A 20,289-nucleotide genomic window follows, 5' to 3' on the forward strand; every position below is an offset into this window, starting at 1 on the left:
TTACTCTTTATTGTGGTGTGTGGGCTTCTTATCCCGGTGGCTTCTCTTGTTGCAGAGCACAGGCTCTAGATGCGAGGGCTCTAGGGCTTCAATAGTTGTGGCACACAGGCTTAGGAGCTCCATGGCATGAGGGATCTTCCCGGACCAGGGCTCAAACCTGTGTCCTGTGCATTGGCAGGTGGATTCTTAACCACTGCACCACCAGGGCAGCCCTGACTTCTTAAATACCTATTAATTCCTTAGAAGAACATAGGTCTGCCAAGATTTAAATCCTGTTTCTACCATTTGCTAGCCATGTGACCTTACGTAATTTTCTTAACCTCTTTTGCCTCAATTCCTAAAAAAATTTTTTAAATAAATTTTATTTTGGAATCATTAAGTTTATAGAAAAGATGCAAAACAGTACAGAGAGTTCCTGTATACCTGTCACCCAAATCTCTTCCTAATGTTAATGTCTTACATAATCGTGGTATATTTTGTTGCACCTAAGAAATTAACATTGATACAACACTAAACTACAGACTTGATTTTGGTTTTGCCAAATTTTCCACTAATATCCTTTTTCTGTTCCAGGATACCACATTGTATTTAGATCATGTGTAATTCTGATAAATAGATCGGGGTTTCCAATGAGCTCTTTCTGTGCCATGTATATGGTCCAATAATCCCCTCTGACCAGTGCTGAGCAAAGAAAATCACTGGCCGTGAGAATAAACAATACTGCATAGATAGTGCTTGGTAGCCTTTGATTCCCAAGGCACTGTTAACTCAGTGGAAGAGCTGACTTTGCTCCCAGGAGGGTGGTGTGAGGTTTCCTGATGATGGTCCCTTCCTTAGCCTCCACTAATACCACGTGCTCATCTCACACGTTTTACTACATGCAACTATCACCAATGATTTACTTGTCTGTCTTTTCTGAATTGTATGTTTCTATGTATGTGCCTCAATTTTTTTTTTTAACGTGTAAAAGAGGATGAAAAATAGAACTCACACGCATAAGATTGTTATAATGAATGAGTAAATGAGATAACCCATGAGAATGGCTTTCGGCCTTGGCTAGCATTTAGTAAGGACTCAGTAAGCGTTAACCACTACTCCTGCTGCCCAAATTTCATATAATCTGAATTAAATTATGTTTAATTGAGATTCTTCTGAGAAACTCATTTACCACAGTGCCTGGTCTACCGTAAGCACTCAAGCAATGGTAGCTGTTGTTGTTATTATTATTATTATTATTATTATTAATGTTAATAATAATATTAACTGTTAGCTGTTACCAAGTGACATACACTTAGGATACATGGCCAGGTGAGGGTAGCTAATGGTAATTTGAAAAAAAAGAATTTCCAGATTGTTCTTTTATTAACTCAAGTAAAACCCAATACCATTTAGCTAGGAAGATTTGCATGACTCCATTAACAAAGGTTGTTTCTTGGCACTTGGGGCCTTTTCCAAAGGCTGAAGTATTTCATTTTCTTTCATTTCATATAAAATTCCCCAGAAACAAGAGGAGAATTTAATTTCTTATATAAAGTATATGAAATATATAAAAACATGTCTCCCCAGAAACAAATTCCAGAAATTTTTATTAGAAGTTCTACATACTCCAGTAGCCATGTTTCAAAACAGCCACCTCCCTTACAGAAAACAAAAGTACACAAAGTTGATATATATTCACTTCCTATCAATTATTTCAAATCAACTTTAACTGGGTGAACTAACGGTTGTCAATAAAGTAGAAAACCATTCTACTTGGATCTAACACATCTTGACACCTATCTTACCAGCAGGGAGATACTTACTTAAAAAGAGAATTTTTCGGCCTTTGAGGTTTCTTCTTGGCAAAAAAGGCTGCACACTCGCGTCCAGTGCTGGCATAACTTAGTTGAGCTGATGGTTCAGAGGCTGTACGAGTATTTTTCATATCCAAGTACTCAGTCAACAGCATCTGTACAAGCAGATAAACAGCTTAACACATACATTTATGATGTGCTATTAAGAAAAAGCAATTTTAAAACCATGAAGACCTAATTCTAAAACCTCCTTGACGTTCAGAAGGATATAAACCTAGCTATTCATATTTCTTGTTGTAGACCTAAGGAAAGATTCATTATAGCCCGAAAGTCATCGATTTGCTATCTACTCCTAAAGCTGGGAATGGGGTATAGTGGGCATTTGCACATGGGGGTAAAGGGAACATTTTCATTGAGGGTCTACTATGTGTCAGGCACTGGGCTGGGTGAGTTCATCAATCTACTCCTTCGGTCATAATTTAATCCTCAATATTCCAAATTATAACAGCATCAGGAGCAATGCCATAACATTTACTGAGGGTTTACGACGTTGCAAGCAAGGGGCTACTCCATTTAGATGTGCTACCTCATTCAAAACACAAAATTTTACAGGGAAATCAGTTCTCAGATTATTAAAGAAATGGACCAGCACTCGAACAAACCTGCCAACCAGGCTAGCATAAGCTACAGCAGTCTAGGCGCTCCTGACCTGCAAATAATTTCTAGGGCCACTACTCATCTTTAGAGTTTCAAAGCCACAAAAGCAACAGCTTTTCGGATCACTACTGCCAGCAGGTCCTGCTGATAAAAGTCAATCCACTTTAGAGCCTCAGGGGTTTGGGAGCCTGGACTAGAATCAGTTGTTGTACTATTTCTAAGACAAGTGTTGTAAAACGTTCCACTGTTGGGAGGGAAAATAGCAGATCTGGAACAGACATCAGCACGATTCCTAAGATTATCTAACCCGGGACTAAAGTGTATCAACTCATTTCTATAATCACTTGCCACATGTACAATTTTAAGATAATCAAGTGGTATCCAGGACACATGCAGGCAAACAATTCTACCCATGACTGAAGTGAAAGCCTTTCAGACTCAGGGTCCCATACAACTACTATTCCCGCATATGTGTATATAATCATTCATTCATTCAATAAAGGTGTGAGGACCATGGTACGCAGTAGCATCAAAAACCATTTATGAAGCACCTGTGAATATATTGCTCCAAGTACGTTTTAAAGCCAATTAGGTCTCTATTATGAGCACGTACACATTACTGAGTACTTACCAAATATCAGACATTTTAAAAAACATGATCTTACTCAATCCTCAAATCTATGAAGTAAGTGTTACTAATTGTAATTTAGAAAGTAACTGCGAATTAGTGGTATTAAGAAATTAGCCTATATATATGTGTGGGGGCAAAAGTTAATGGTAAATCTCTGTACTTGCTCCCTCAATTTTGCTGTGAAGCTTAAAATACTCTTAAAAAAAAAAAAAAAAAAAAAAAAAAAAAAAAAAAAAAACTCAAAAGAGAGAAGGAGGGAGGGAGGGACTAGCCTAAGGTCTAATTACAGAATAACTGGCCAGGATTTCAACTCAGGTTTGACTCCACAGTCTGTTCACTTCCCCACAACACTGCACTCTAAGAGCATAAAAACTATCAATGAGAATGATTATGGGTGGCAGTAAATGGACTTTATTTCACTTTCTATACAATAAAGAGTTCACTGGGAAAGCATAAAACACGTTAAGAGATTGGTCAATTTTTTTTTATTTATTTATGAGGCTACTGGAGCATTCCCCAGCAAGCATGATGAAGTTATATAATGACAACTGCCATCTCTGTTAATATATCACCCAAGCTGCACAATAGTAAGGGAGTATATTGAACTGGGTCTCTATTTTAGTAACAGTTCCAGTGAGGGACTCAATTATTTTGTAGATTTGGCACTGATGCTAATAAAAGTTGCAGGAACCTGTGATCAAAAGAAGGCTAATAAATCAGAAAAGAATTTCAAATTGTTGACACCTTTCAAATTTCAACACAGAAAGATGTCTACAAATGCTCTGGTTTCACTCAAATGTTGGTTATTGTGCCATTATGCAAGAATTATGTTTCTATCAGCGCTTGAAGATACACTACACCAAGTAATTCTTTTGAGGTAATTATTGTCCTGAAATTCAGTGACTATCCTTTTACAATAAAATATTGACTGACCAGAATCTAAGCAGCATCCTTAAAATCCAGCTATTTTATGATCATTGTTCTTTTTTTCCACATCAATAAAGTCCCATAATTATTAGCTCTCAGGATTCTTAGTCTATTTCTATTCAGCAGCTTTTCCTCTTCTATCTACACAAATATACTATTTCTACCCTCTCAACAAAAATCTTGCTTTGGTCCTCACGATCTATAATCTTACTTCCTTTTTGTCTTTAGGCTCTAAACTTTAAAAAGCAGCCTCCACATATATTATTTGATTGATAAGCCATAACGTGGTTCTTATCGCTCATTTCTCTCCCAAGCTCCAGTCCCACATCTGTGACTGCATGCCTGACCTAGTCATCTATTTCACTGATAAAATCAACCGTAAATTCTGAAACCCAAATTATCTTCCCATAAAATCAATAATTCCTTCTGTCAGCTTTCTGGGTTTTAGTATTTTCTTGTCTTTTCTTCTTTTTTTTAATTTTTGGCTGGGTTGCTGTGTGTGGGCTTTCTCTAGTTGAGGCGAGTGGGCTTCTCACTGCAGTGGCTTCCCTTGTTGTGGAGCACGGGCTCTAGGCACGTGGGCTTCAGGAGTTGCAGCACGTGGGCTCAGTAGTTGTGATGCATGGGCTTAGTTGCTTCGCGGTATGTGGAATGCTCCCCAGATCAGGGATCGAACCCCTGTCCCTTGCAATGGCAGGGGGATTCTTAACCACTGAGCCACCAGGGAAGTCCTCCAGTATTTTCTTATTCTTATTGATTTCCAGGTTTAAAACTTCAGAACCACCCTTAATACGTTTCTTTATCCTTTGTATCCACAAAGGAGTTAGTGTCCAAGTTCATTAATTACTCTTCCTTTGCTCTATGAGTTTGACCCTTCTGGTTCAAACTCATGGAACGCTACTCACTACTCTAATGACCTACATGGGAAAATAATCTAAAAGAGAGTGGGTATATGTATATGTATATTGAATCAGTTTGCCACACACCTGAAACTATCACAACAATGTAAATGAATTTCACTCCAATAAAAATTTTAAAAAAGCAACACAGGTGCTGCTACCATCACAAGGCTCCTCATCTCATCATCTATAACTATCTGACCTCAATATTCCAATCATATCTTATTCTCCCTAAAACGAATGCAACACTCCAATCAAGATAACCTCAGTTAACTCTCCCCTGAATATGGCCAGGCCTTCTCATTTCTGGAATGCCTACCCTGGATTACCCTCTCTCCTAATTTCTAACAGACCCTTCCAAAAAAACAGTTCCAATGTTTTCTCTTCAACAGCTCCTTTCCTAGGCCACTCTAGTTTAGCTATCCCCCTTTCTGAGCTCCTCAGGTACCCACTTTACACATCATTAAATAAGTATTCATTCAAAACTGCCTGAGACTATTAGCTATTATTTAATGAAAAGACACCTCACCATTAATAAATATGAGGATTTTTTAATCTTCCTTAAAGCATTATATTTCTTCATTTTCACCACAGAGCCATGCAACATATGAGTGAATCAGAAAGTATAGGGATGAGGGCTTCCCTGGTGGCACAGTGGTTAAGAATCCACCTGCCAATACAGGGGACACGGGTTCGATCCCTGGGCCAGCAAGATCCCACATGCTGCGAAGCAACTAAGCCTGTGTGCTACAACTACTGAGCCTGTGCTCTAGAGCCCAAAAGTCACAACTACTGAGCCCATGTGCCACAACTACTGAAGCCCAAGAGCCTAGAGCCCATGCTCCGCAACAAGAGAAGCCACCACACTGAGAAGGCTGCACACCACAACAAAGAGTAGCCCCGCTTGCCACAACTAGAAAAAGCCCGTGTGCAGCAACGAAGATCTAACGCAGCCAAAAGTAAATAAATAAAATAAATAAATCTTTAAAAATATATATAGGGAACCACTGAATTTTAAAAAGCATGTAATAAGCCTTGATGTATATATTGTTATATGCAAATCAGAGATAGTCTCCATAACAGAAAGAGCCTTATAAATGAGTCCAGAGTACAAAAATGTGAGTAAAATAACAAAGGGACAGGTGCGATTTTAACCGTAGGCTTTGTAATGTTTGTTTCCTTCACTGTGTTTGCCTCTTTTTCCTAATAATATTCACCACCAGCTGAAAAATACTGCTTTAAAACAAGTAAAGTTTTAAGTTGACATTCAAAATGGTAAAAGTGCCTTTTTTTAATATCTCAAAGAACAAATAAGCCCCTACTTCTAAGATGCCTGAAATGTGTTTGAATTAGGCTAAATCTTCTACTACAAAGTGGTGACACAAACACCAGATGCCTTGCATTAAAATATATCCATATCATTTCTTGGTGATTCTACATCATTGTGGATAACGTACTGCATCTTCCAAATTGCACATAAATTTCCTAAGCACTCATGGGTAAGTTCAAATTTCCATTTTTATGAAAAGAAATAAGCTATACAGCTTGTCTTTTGCCTGGGGAAAATCACCCAAGATTGGAATTCTGGGGCAAAGGGCATTACATATAATATCAAATACATTCTGCCCACAGAAAATCTGTAGAAGATAATCCCATGTGTGTTCTCGCCGGCTCTAAATTCCTTTATATCTCAAACATTCATTTCTTTTCTCTTTTTTAAGTACCAGGAATTGCTATTTCTCGTTGATCAAGAGTTCAAAAAATTAAAAGTCATAGTTTATTTGTGTTTTAAGTTTAACTTAAAAGGTATTTGTAAAACTAAAGACAAGAAATATGAAAACAGTTTAAAAGCACCTGAAAAATCTGTATACATCAGCGATATCATGATTCACTGTATTTTCTGAGTATCTGGTATGTTAGATGGTTCTCTGGTAGAAGCAAAGAAATATAATGCTTTAATAGAGCATTCAAATTAGGGTGGTCAGGTATCTCTTCTGCTATAATATTGATTAGCAGTTTGCTAAGACGCTAGACAGAAATCCCATGATACATAAACCAGGGCCAAGATTTGGAGATTTATAACGTGCTCTAACATTGGTAACGTCGTTCTGAATGAATCCCTCATTTACCATTTAATCCTCTTTAACATATTGCCTATGGTTGCTTGTGGTTATACGTGTAGAATTTTCTAAAAATAAATGTAGATTTACAGACTTAGAATTAACACATCTCCTGTCTTCAGCTTCTCCATTTATCCAAGTAGCTACTCATTGAAATACCCAGATCCTTCTAGATACTTAATGTGGTAGATCCTTTTAGTATCTTCCCAGCTTACAAAATCCTTGCCTTATCTAAGGACTGTTCCCCAACCATAGAATGGACTTGGGTAGCCAGGCCTGATCCCACCCTCTAGGTCAGAGCCTACTTCACCAGGGAAACAGCCAACACCAATTAGCCAATCAGATTCTTTCACAGGAATGTGTTAATGGGATACAGCCTGTGCTGGTCAGGGCAACAACCTTTTACCATGTGGATGAAAAAAAATCAAACAAAGCTAATCTGCACGGAGAGAATAAAGCATGCACGAGATGACCAAAGAGAAAGACGAGACCCACAGGAGAGAGAGTCAAAGGCTGCAACCTAAATTTTCCATAGCGCAAAGCTCTCAAATCCAGTCACTGATAAGGTCTTAGATTTTCCACCCTTGGGTTCTAAATATATCCTTATAGCCTTTAGTATGTTTTCCTTATATTTTCCTTATGATAGCTTAGTGAAGAAACAAAAACTCATTCAAGTTATTTATGGATAAACAAATGTATACTAATATGCATCTAGTGACATTTATATCGCAAATACTATTTTTGTAAAACACTGGTATCTTATGAAAACAGGAGTAGTGGTTTGCACAAATTTCAACTCTGCAACTAGGAAACCAGTTCTCCTGACTACTACCTTCAAATGTTCAATGATCTACAGCAAAGCTATACTGTGTTTGTGTCCCCCTACCCTCCCCACCCCACAACCAATGAATCTGAGAATTAGACTGCTTCAAGACGGGAGCAACTCTAAGGCTGAAAAAAAAAAAGAAAAAGAAAAATCACCTTGAGCCCCCAATATGAACTTAAGGCTCAACTTTCCTGTGCAATGTCTTGAAATATGCCTACCATAAATATTGTAACTTCTAACAATTTGCTCTTTTAAAATACAGATGCCCGGGAGTTTTTGTTCCAACAGCAAAGTAGCTTCCATTGGAATAACCCTCATATTGATGATAATTATAAAAGCCAAAAAAAATGTTAAAAAAATAAGAATTTGAAGGCCCGGGAAAGGAACCAAATTAGGCAGAAACTGGTGGCTACGATCCCTGAAAGAAGAAAGGAAGCACACCAGGTGAGTTCCTCTGAATTTTTCCCAGACAACTCCTTCCAGTGTCCATGCAGCAAGAGTAGAACCCAAGCAGAAACTACAGTCTCACTGGATGGAGGAAACAAGGCCTAGGTTTCCTCCCAGGGAAAGGGAGACCAGGATGTCCAGAATTTGAAAAGAGAAATCCAGGGGAAGAGGAGAAAGAGGAGGAAAATCACGGTAATACACCCCTCAAACTGTCACCTTGATTCCAGAAAGTATTACGCAACAAGATTGAAACAAAGCAACAATATTTTTTTAAAATTAGGACCACCACTGAAAATTACTAAAAACTATCAGACTCCCCCTATAAGGCTGCTAATAGATGAAATATTAACGGCAAAGAAAAAAACAGAAAAAGTTGTCTTTTGAGTACAGCAGTCTCATTTCCCCATTGTATAAAGGCTAAAATATTCTGCGGTAAGAAAACCAAAAGAAAAATAGTCACTCTGCAAATGGAATGGAGGCTTAATTACACTCATTACTGACGCCAACTGTTATCATTAAAACTACTACACACGGTCTTGTGAATAGTTTCTTAGTGTTCAGAGTAAGATAAACCAAGAAAACTCCAAGAGTACACATGTATTCCCTGGCCCTCTAACAAATCCCTGAGAAGTGAAGTCTCAAAACAGCTCACACTGAGCTCCCCCCACACGCCCATCAGAAGAGTTTTTAACATAGAAACCCCAGTTTTAGACAGCTTTCAAAAGAAAGTTTTCGTTTATTTTAAATTAAACATATACTAACTTAATCTGTAAAATATGTCAGGTATTGTCCTGGATATAAAAACAAGACTAAAAAAAATTAAAAAATCCTTTCCTAATGCTAAAGCAAGTGAATTTTACTATGTATAAATAAAAATTTTAAGTGAATTAAAACCAAATCAGTCAATCATTCCTTCCCTCAATGTGCTTATCCAGTAATAGAGACACACATGTGAATGACTACAATACATGGGAGAAAGTGGGAAGCGTCAGGTCAGAGAAACTGTGAGCATTTATAGAAAGACAAGAGTGCTCCCAAACAGGACAATAAAAAAAGTTTCAAGATCATAGGACATAAATAAAATCCTATAATGCGTAAAAGCCCCCCCCCAAAAAAGGCAGAAAGAACAGAACAAATAAAGAAACAGTGCTGAGGAAATCCCAGGTGTCTTCAGTGAACTGCAAATAGTTCAGGTAACATAAAAATGAAGTCTGAGAGGTAAGCCTGGAAAGGTGGTAAATGCACAAACTTCTCAGGACCTGTAACACCAGGCTCAGGTATGGAAATCAAGTACAGAATGAGGAGGGCAGTAGAAAGCTTTCAATAGGTAAATAAAATGTTGATAAATACACTCAAAGTAAATTAATCTGCCAGCTCATACAATAATAGATTAGAAGGCAATGGAATTTAGGGGAAAATGAATGATTAAGGAAATAAAGGGGGGGAACCCTACCAAGATAGTTGAAGTTAAAAAAAAAAGACAAAAGGATTGTAAACTAAAAGAGTAGTAATGAGATTTTACAACTAGGGATACATTTGTGAGTCAATGCAGAGGAAAAAATGAACAAAAATTAAACAGGTATTCTACGAAGGCAAGAGAAGAAGTTTTCAAATGCCTAAAAGACTGCACACGTGAGGGACTAAAAACCTGTGGCTCCGTGAACAAGGATGAGGAATGCCAGAAAAACGCGTCTGATAGGGACAATAACATAATCCCTTGCGAAGCATGTGAATATTCATGTGTACCCTCAAAAACATAATTGTGAAAGGGGAAATAATGTTGATGAGATTTCCGTGATTTATACACTAATTAACTCCCATTAGGACTATTAATTATTTGTCTACAAGTTCTCTGAAGGATGCTGTGAAGGAAATGTATCTTCGAATATGTGTAATCTGATTTTATGCCATAATATTTTCAAAACAGCTTTGTTGAGGTACAATTTACATACCATAAAATTCACCTACTGTCATGTGCAGTTCAACAGCTTTTAAATAAAATCACTAATTTTCAAACACTTCAAAAAGTTTCCTTATGATGTTACCTGCAGGTTTTTCACAGAGCTTTTTATCAGACTGAGAAAGTTCCTTTCTAGTTCTAGTTTGCTGATTTTTTTTTTTTTTTTTTAACCATCAGTGGGTGTCAGGTGCTTTCCTGTGTCTATTGGGATAATAATGTAGGTTTTTCTTTTATTCTATGAATATGGTATACTACATTCATTGATTTTTTTGGGGGATAAATCCCAATTGATCACAGTACATAACAGTTTTATGTTGATGGATTCAATTTGCTAGCATTTCATTTGAGATTTTTACATCTATATTCACAAAGGACACTGCTCCACAGTTTCCTCTGCTATCTCAAATTTTTATCAGGGTAATAATGGACTCATAGGATGTGTTGAAAAGTGTTTCTTCATCTCCATTTTCTGCAAGTGTGCACAAAAGATCGGTATTATTTCTTTTTTAAGTGTTTCATAAAACATTTGCGTACTTATATATGTGTAGAATTTTTGTAAATTATTTAATTTATAGGCATCACTTGAAGATATTGTGGGTTTGGTTCCAGACCATTCCAATAAAGTGAATATCACAATAAAGCGAGTCGCATGAATTTTTTAGGTTTCACAGCACATATAAAATCTATGTTTACGCTATACATGTGCAAGAGCACTAGGTTTGAAAGAAAGTACATACCTTAATTTAAAAATAATGATGTTGAGGACTTTGCTGGTGGTGCAGTGGTTAAGAATCTGCCTGCCGATGCAGGGGACACAGGTTCGCAGGGGACACAGGTTCAAGCTCTGGTCTGGGAAGATCCCACATGCAGCCAAGCCCACAAGCCACAACTACTGAAGCGTGAGTGCCTAGAGCCCGTGCTCCACAACGAGAAGCCACCACACTGAGAAGGCCGTGCACCGCAGCAGAGAGTAGCCCCGACTTGCCACAACTAGAGAAAGCGCACACGCAGCAACAAAGGCCCAAAACAGCCAAAAATAATAAATAAATAATAAATAAATCTAAAAAAATAATGGTGTTGAACATGTAGTGCTGATAGACTTGCTCAACAGAATTGCCACAAACCTTCAATTTTTAAAAAATGCAACATCTGCAATGCTCAACTAAGCAAACTGCAATAAAATGAGGTATGCCTCTATTTGCTATAGGACAATTTAGATTTTCTATTTCTTTTTGAACCAGTTTCGGTATTTTGTTTCTCTCTAGGAATTTGTCCACTTCGTCTAAGTTGTCTAACTGGTTGGCATAAAGTTATTCATTATAATCTTTTTAACTTTTATATGGCCTACAGTGATGTTTCCTCTTTCATTCCTGATTTCGGCATTTTTTGAGATCTCTCCTTTTAAATTTATCAGTCTAGCTAAAGATTTATCAATTTTTGTTCTTTTCAAAGAATCAACTTTTAGTTTCATTACTTTTTTGTATCATTCCTGATTTTTATTTGATTTTTCACTCGAATCTTTATCATTTTTTCCTTCTGCTTGCTTTGGGTTTGATTTTTTTTTTTCCCCTCCTTTTTTTTAGCTCTTAGGGTGGAAACTTGGATTGTTGATCGTAGGTCTTTCTTCTTACAGCCATGGTGTATTTAGAAGTTTGTTGTTTTACTTCCAAATATTTGAGAAGTGCCAAGATTTCTTCCTGCTTTTTAATTCTGTTATGGACAGAGAACTCACTTTTTGTGATTTCAATCATTTTAAATGCATTGAGACAACTTCACAGTCTAGCACATGATCTATCATGGAGCATATTCTATGAATGTGAAAGAATCTGTAATCTGATGGTATACGGTAGAACGTACCATATATTCCACTTTAAGTCATGGTGCTTGATAGTGTGGTTCAAGTTTTATATGTTTTCTGTCCAGTTGTTTCATTAATTATCTTAAAAGTGTATTGAGATCTCCAACTATAATTGTTGAATTTTCCACTTAATTCTGTCAGTTTTTCCTCTATTCATTTTGGATCCCATAGTATTTTCCTGATTTTTTACTTATAGCTCACCCGTAGAAAACAGAAGACAATGAGACCACGCCAGGGGAAGACACAGAAGTGGTCCCAATGCCCAAAGGCACATTCCTAACTGCAGCTTCATTCTATTCTCTGCCCATTTCACTAAAACATATTGTGAAGTTCATTCTACATATTTACATGACTTTCTCCCCTTTTCTCATCAAAGTTAACACAAGCTCCATAATTTTCTTACACCATTACAAAAATGTTAGCTCCTGGTGTTACAGTTTTCCTCAGAAATGAGACATATATTTCATCATGATATATCAACGACCTCTTTCATTATCACACAGTCTTTCTCGGTCTCCTCAATCCCAATGACCTCTGTTACTCTTTGACATTCTTTCTCCTTTGGAAATACTCCATCTCCAAAATCTCCAACTCTGAATTCTCCTCTCTGACTACAATGTTTTATCTCCTTCCAAAAAAATATACACACCTCTTCCTTCTCAGTTTGTGCTACAATTCTAGAAAGACTGGTCTACACACAGGAATCACCTGGAGAACTATTTTAAAATAAAGATTCACGTGCCCCACCTCAGAACTGCAAAGTGAGAGGGCAATCCAGAAACATAAAAAGTCTGTGCTTAAAACCAGTTCTGCCACTATGTGGCCTTGGCAATTTACTTAATCTTGCTAAATTGTATTTCCCTCAACTGTGAAATAAGGGTAATAATAGAATCCACTTCATAGAATTAATATAAAAACTAAAATAAACAACATACATTAAATGCTTGGCTCATAACAGGCTTTTATTATGTCTGAGGATAAGGCTCAGAAATTAGTTGTTTTTGTTTTAAATGCACCCCAGGATGCAGATAACTAAGATATTACCTCTCTGTGCCTCAGAATCTTGGTTCGTCATCTTTTAAACAAGAATATTACCTACCCTCACAAAACTATCATCAGGATTAAATGAGTTAATGCTGTAAATCACTTTGAACATAACCTGGGGCATAGCAAACACTTTATAAATATTATTAAATACATAAAATTATCTCTATAGCCTCATCATCTTCTCACTGCTATCATTCTTCTTCTTTCCTCCTCCCCTCTCTCTACAATACAGATCTCAATCACTACATTCAGGCTCTTGCTAATACTCATCTCTAAACTTCTGGAATGTTTGCTTTCACTTCAGTGAGTCTGACTACCATATTTTTCTTCTTAACTATTTGAAGTTCAATACCCTTACTCTCGCTCTTGTTCTCTTCCATTTTAGTTGCATCTACATTTCAGATGATTCCCAAATCTCCCTCTACCACCATACTTTCTCCCAAGCTCCACAGATGCACTGTCATTGCCTGCAAGAGTGTCTCATCTCAGTAATGAAGTGAAAGCAACACAGCAGACATTAAGAGAGTACTGGAGGGGCTTCCTAGGTGGCGCAGGGGTTAAGAATCCACCTGCCAATGCAGGGGACACGGCTTCGATCCCTGCTCCGGCAAGATTCCACATGTCGTGGAGCAACTAAGCCCATGCACCACAACTATTAAGCCTGTGCTTTAGAGCCCATAAGCCACAACTATTGAGCCCATGTGCTGCAACTACTGAAGCCCATGCGCCTAGAGCCTGTGCTCTGCAACAAGAAAAGCCATGGCAATGAGGAGCCTGCGCACCACAACGAAGAGTAGCCCCCATTCACCGCAACTAAAAAGAAAACCCCCGCAGAGCAAAAAAGACCCAACACAGCCAATAAAATAAATAAATTGATTAAAAAAAGAGAGAGAGTATTGGGGCACGGGGCGAACAAACAGCCTGATCAAGCAAACCATTATCACCTCTCTTCAAAAGGAAGAAGAGGGGGAAAGAAAGAAGAAAGGTTCCCTTAGTTTCCCTCTTTGTTAACACCACTGTCATTTCTCTGACCTCCCAGGATCACAATCTGTAGTTGGCTACACCTCTTCTCAGTCTTGTTCTCCAAATCAACTGCCAAGTCCTATATTACACTATACATCTATGTCCATTTCCTCTTTTAAATATTATCATGCCTACCCTCGTGCCTTTAAATCTGATCCTCAATAACCTTCACCCAGCTTAGTACAACAGTCTCCCAACTGGTTATCCTGCCTTACACCTCTCATAACAATCTATCCTACGCTCACGAATGGAGAGCTCAAGGCCATCATTCTTCTGCTCAAATCCTTCAATGGCATCCTCCTTGCCAGCAAAATAAAACTCTTAACTCTTCCCTGTCATTCAGCACCTACCACGACCCCAACTGACTTCTGCAGCCTTATTTCCTCTTAGTTGTTTTTTACATAATTAGCATTTGGTTAACCTAGATAATTTCCTGTTCAATAAATAGTTCCCAAGGGTTTTTGTCATGTCTGAGTTTATCCTTTTTTCCCCTGCTTGTAACTACCTCTATCATTAATCAAGCATGGGAAGAGGAGGTCAAGAAAGTGCATTTAAGTATTGACTTGATTGATTTTTAACAAATTACACGTGCACTAATTAGACGTTACTAATCACAGCCCACATGCCCAATGGAGATGCCAATCCCATGCATGAGGAAGCAGAGGCTGGTGTCACACCTTCGAAGTTTTATCTTCTTATGAAGGTGTTATGTCTTCCTCCTCCCCACCACCCCCATAGTCTTTTATGTCACTTAGTCTTACGGTAACAACTAACTTCCTCTATCTTCACAACAGATATAAATGTGTAACGTGTTGGTGCCTAGAACAAACTTTTCTTATCCTCTTTACTACCTGAAGGTCAATATCCCATCAGTAGGCTGACAGACAAATTGAGACTATCAGACAATCAGTGAGCATATCTCTACAAGACGCTGGCATTTTTTCTGGTGTTCACATCTTTACCATACTCATTTTAGAGTCACAGCTTTACCATACTCATTTTAGAGTCACACCAGATATTCATCTCTCACAGGGGGTGAGGGGTGGGGGGTAAGCACATATGTGAAAACTGTTAAAAAAAAAAAAAAGCATCTGATTGATATAGCTCATATTTTACCATTGTATCTGTGCATGTATACATATTTAACTTTTCTTCTATTTATCTCTTAAACTTCCAACTGAGGAAATAAACATGAATGAGCACACTGTGTGAACAAGCCATGGTCCCTACCTTCTGGGAGATTACCGTCTATCTTAACTATTAACTATGCTTTCTCACTCTCATTAAAACCTGCACTGTGGTTTGAATCTCTCAGGGATTTTATCTTGCGGTTATTTGCCTTCTCTCCTGCCTCTTAGTTCAAGCCATGCCTTTTCTTTGTGTCTCCTGTTAACACTGAGCACAGTGCCTTGAACAAAGTAGATGCGCCCTAGTAGGTTACCTAAATTGAAAGTGAGATGCTTGAAAGGGGAGCTACTTATTGATGTTTTACATTCACAGACGAGCTCCTTGGAGTAGAACTATAACACCCATGGTGAAACTTCAGGCTTTTTGAGGTACATTAATTTACTCATATCACAGGAATACCATTTATTAAATTTCTGCTCCAATGAGATAAGTGCTACCCTAATGACCTGAAAGAGTTAATGCATTTTGGAAAAAACCCAAATAGCTCTCTGGAGACAGTTTATTCGATTAAGTGGCGACAACCCAGAATTTTCCATTAGCAGTTCAGTTACTGCAGACTCCGTGCTGGTTATTTGTAATCTGCGAACACTGACACACCTACAAAAAAACTGTGTGTGAAGCACATAGTTCACTCCACATGGATTATTTAGGAATAACAACTGCAGATTCAGACACGATTAACATTTATTTTGTACCTACTGAGTGCCAGGAACTGTGTTAAGTACATTTCCATTAGGATCTGAGGGGAATATTGTTAAGACTGGGAGATAATGAGATTTGGAGGCACTGAGAACACAAAGCACAAGGATAAAGCAGCTCCTTTCTTTAAGGAGTCCACAAAGAAGATTTCAACTGAATTCATCTAAGGCTCTTCAGAATCTGGTTTCTTATCTATCTGACTACATCCTACACCCCCTGTACATACTGTGTATGTGGTAAATTCAGTAAGGTACTCACTGTTGGCATACATGCCTACTATACCTACCTGGAATGATCTTCCCACTCGCCTTGCCTTCCTTAAAGAGCCAGCTCCAACCAAATACACAAAACCTTCTCTGACCAATCTATTTTAAGTCATCTCTTTAAAATCCTACAGGACCCACAGTTGATTATCTAAATTTGGCAATTAATCATATACTGTTGGACATTTAACTTTACTTATCTCTTAAACTCCTAACATGACTTGATGAGAAGGCACTTTGTCTACCACTTCCCTGTATTACCACAAATTCACGCCACACTGGAATACATTAACTAAAATCCTTAAAAACTGAAGAAGCAACTTAACATCACTCATTTCTATACTTAATCAACTCTTACATCTACAAGAAAGATTTTGTCTATAAAATAAGAAAAATTCTTTTATCTGAGAGTGATGAAATTGTATATATGTGTGTGTGTATATATATATTTCCCTTAAGAGACTAAACTGATTTTAAGAAAACAAAAACAAAAAACCTGTTGACAGCTTGATTAAACGAAAGTAATCCTGTTTTATCAGTTTTGTGGCCAGAAAATAAATTTCCAAATCCATAAGAGGTCTATGATTATTCTATGCTATTTCTACTGTCAATTCAAAACACGGGACTTATTTCATTTATCTACCACATTTGAGGTTAGCCAATAATTTAAAAGATAAACCAATTAATGCACTGCTGGTTTAAGTAAGTTTATAGTAAACAGAGAAACTCGAGGGTCCAAAAATGGAGAAAAGTTCGCTGATATTTCTGGCAAATTTAATTATTTCAGGTCAGTTTTTCTACTTAAATTTATTTTTCCCACATACTTCTTGGTTTTATTTTGATCTTTTTAAAAGAAATATATGCTCATAAAAATTTCACCTGGTATGGAAACATGTAAAGATTTAAGTATTCTTTAATAATACTGTTATATACAATATATTTTAATGATTTGCTTTTGTTGATACTTTCGTTATTTTCTCTTCTCATTCCTCTAAACGCTAATAAGCAGTGTTTCGCACAAAGTACCTAAGAAATGCATTATATGCATCTATCAGAGAGCCCAATTCTACCAGCAAGTGAAAAAAACCTGCCAGATTGGCAGCATATGGTCCAATAGAATCCTTTTGGTTTTTAACTATTTATTTCCCATTTTCCATACATCATAGCACACCTCAGTTTGTTAATTATGCTACACTGATCTGCTCTAACACATTTACCTCTTCCCTTCTGTCCCCACAACCCAAGGGCAATGTCTCTAAAAGTTGAGAAAGGAGTTGCATACCTGAATCATTTCTCTCTCCAAAATGTACATCTTTTAATTTTAACTCTCAAGAGGACTACCACACCCCATAGAAGAATGCAATTTAAAAAATGCATATACTGTAAGTTTTCACTTATATGTGGAATCTAAAAAAATAAAACAAATGAATAAATATAACAAAACAGAAACAGAATCACAGATACAGAGAACAGACTGGTGGTTGCCAGAAGGGAGGGGATGAGGGGCAGGAACAAAATGGGTAAGCGGGATTAACAGGTACAAACTACTAGGTATAAAACAGGTAAGTTACAAGGATGTAATGTACAGCACAGGGTATATAGCCAATATTTTATAATAACTTCATATGGAGCATAATCTATAAAAATATCAAATTACTACGTTGTACACCTGAAAATAATATAATATTGTAAGTCAACTACACACACACACAAAAATGCAATGCGATAGGATGATTAACCCTATGCCTTACAACCTGAGAATGAATGTTTGTAAACATGACTTCAGAACATCAAAGGGAGGGAGGAGCCTAGCTCTCCTAGTTATGCAAATTGCTACAGCTCTAATTTATCTTTGGTCCTATTCTACCACTCATAACAAGCTCATACCATATAGCAAGTCATAGGAAAGACAACGACAGCATGCTATTTAAATACCAACCGTGTTAACTCAGAAGCAATACAGTACAATTCATGTACCTCATGTTCTCTGCTAATTGCTTAAGACATCCTGCCATGGAGAAGACAGCAACAGTAGCCAGGCTCTAGTCTTCTGTAAATGCCAGCTCTTAATAACAAACTCCAAAAAGGTCTTAATTGCATTTACTGGGAGCTCATGAACTTTAAAAGTTGTTAATCAGATTTCCATGTAAATGGAATGACGATTAAAGGTTAAGTACAGGTTTCTGAGATTTCAGAAGTTGAGAATATATTGCCCTTCACAGGGGAAATAAAAAAAAAAACTATCAGTCTTGACAGGAACTAAACATCTTAATTAAACGTGCAGAAGTACCATGCTTATTTTTACATGAAGTTCTATTTTCAAATGTCAAAGTTAATCATGCACTTGACTAAAAATGTGCAATATTCACTCTGCCAGAGAAGAACTGCTTTAGTATTCTTTTCTGAGACAACATCTGCAGGTCTCCAAAAATTTCTCTGGTGTCCCCTCAGACCTGACCCTGCCTGCGCCGTGTGAAAACCTGAGAATCACAGTGAAATGCCTTCTACAGAGAGATCTTAATTTCTCTCCATCTGAGGAGTAATCGAAAGCCACACGTTTTCAATCAAGGCGGCTTCATATTTATGTGGCTCAGGAGAAACACGAGGTGCTTCCTCCATAAATTTGCTGCACCTGTGTCCCTGGAGTGACATGTTGACAAATGAACATGACATCTCCTCAAACTCCAATAAGAATTTATGATTCTTTGAAAGAATATATTTGATCAATTATAGTGTCATCACAGTTGAAAGCAAAACCACGTCTTTGGAGTACACGTCACCAAATTTGCGAGTACTTGTATTCTGCAACAGGATGCATGGCAGATCCCAAACCCCACATCAGGTCCTCATTCCAGCTTCAATACTCAATCTCAGATTCTCCAGCTTAAGAGGAGCTGGGTACAAAGACCGCTGAGTACAGTAATGACTGAGATAAACAGCTATGTAGTGCTCATATCTGCGGAACTCGAAATTGTAAATGACTTGTAGTGTACTATCTAGCCAGGAAAAAAAATAATTATTCTTTAATCCAGGTATACACTGAGGGGAGGAAAAGATCCCTTCTGCAATCCTACCCTTTTTCTGCTTTTGTCTCTGATTTTACTTCTAATTCTCCCTTATTTTATTCCTTCTAAATGGCTGAGAAAATTTCAGTGTTTGTTCGATATAAAGTACCTATAACATACTTGAAAGGAAAAGCATGCGTTCTTAGTGTTACTACCAGAGCTACAGCTACCGGTGCTGTTAGAAGTACTTCTAATAATCATAGTATCAGGATTACATTTCTCTAAAGAACAAACCAAAGCTCATGAGTTGTTGTTTTTTTTTAATCCCTAAGTGAAAATGTAATACAATATACTGGTTACCCAATTTAAGATGAAAAAAGAGGAAGCAGAGAAGAATTTCTAAATGGCTATTTTGGAAAATGCTTCTGCTAAATTATGAGGTCCTTTTAGCAGCATCTGTAGTTGCCTCTCAAGGGCGGGCACAGCAATGGGATACACCAGCTTTAGAAGGGGCTCCCTCTTCCTGAGGATAGTTTCAGAGTTTTACATGTGAGTCAATCCACCAAGTATCAGTAAGACTTGTAGAAAGCAGTCTGATTGAGAAAACTCAATACGAGGAGCTCTAAGCTGTAGGAAGGCAAGTGTGTGAACTACCAGACTGGCTTCTTGCTAGTGGCCCCTTGTCACCAACAGCACACATTAAGGCACTGCATCAGGAGTTAGGACATTAGTCAATGAGAATTTAAGCAGAAGTGTCTCATTTCCCCCAAAGAAGCATACTGAGTCTTACTGTGTGTGTGTGTGTGTGTGTGTGTGTGTACGCACGCACCCGTGCACACACAATGAATACCAACTGAATTAATGGTTTTTATGACGATGAAAACCATAAGCCTGGCCTCATTAGTACCCTGTTCTCCTAAAGTTTTACCCAACAAGATAATCAGGA

General features: G+C 37.5%; 1 protein-coding gene across 4 annotated transcripts in view; it reads right to left on the reverse strand.

The window, feature by feature from the left end:
* The window catches only part of EXOC4 (exocyst complex component 4), a 752,882-nt gene that overhangs the window by 544,736 nt on the left and 187,857 nt on the right, over positions 1 to 20,289 (reverse strand). For all 4 annotated transcript variants that reach the window (XR_009053126.1, XM_057730962.1, XM_057730963.1 and 1 more), the window contains exon 8: positions 1,803 to 1,948. Coding sequence is in view for 3 of the 4 variants with exons in the window: in XM_057730962.1 (XP_057586945.1) it covers positions 1,803 to 1,948 (146 nt within the window). In the remaining variant the exon portion in view is untranslated. The remainder of the gene's footprint in view (positions 1 to 1,802; positions 1,949 to 20,289) is intronic.

This window comes from Hippopotamus amphibius, chromosome 4, assembly GCF_030028045.1.
Source record: "Hippopotamus amphibius kiboko isolate mHipAmp2 chromosome 4, mHipAmp2.hap2, whole genome shotgun sequence".
Lineage (NCBI taxonomy): Eukaryota > Metazoa > Chordata > Mammalia > Artiodactyla > Hippopotamidae > Hippopotamus > Hippopotamus amphibius.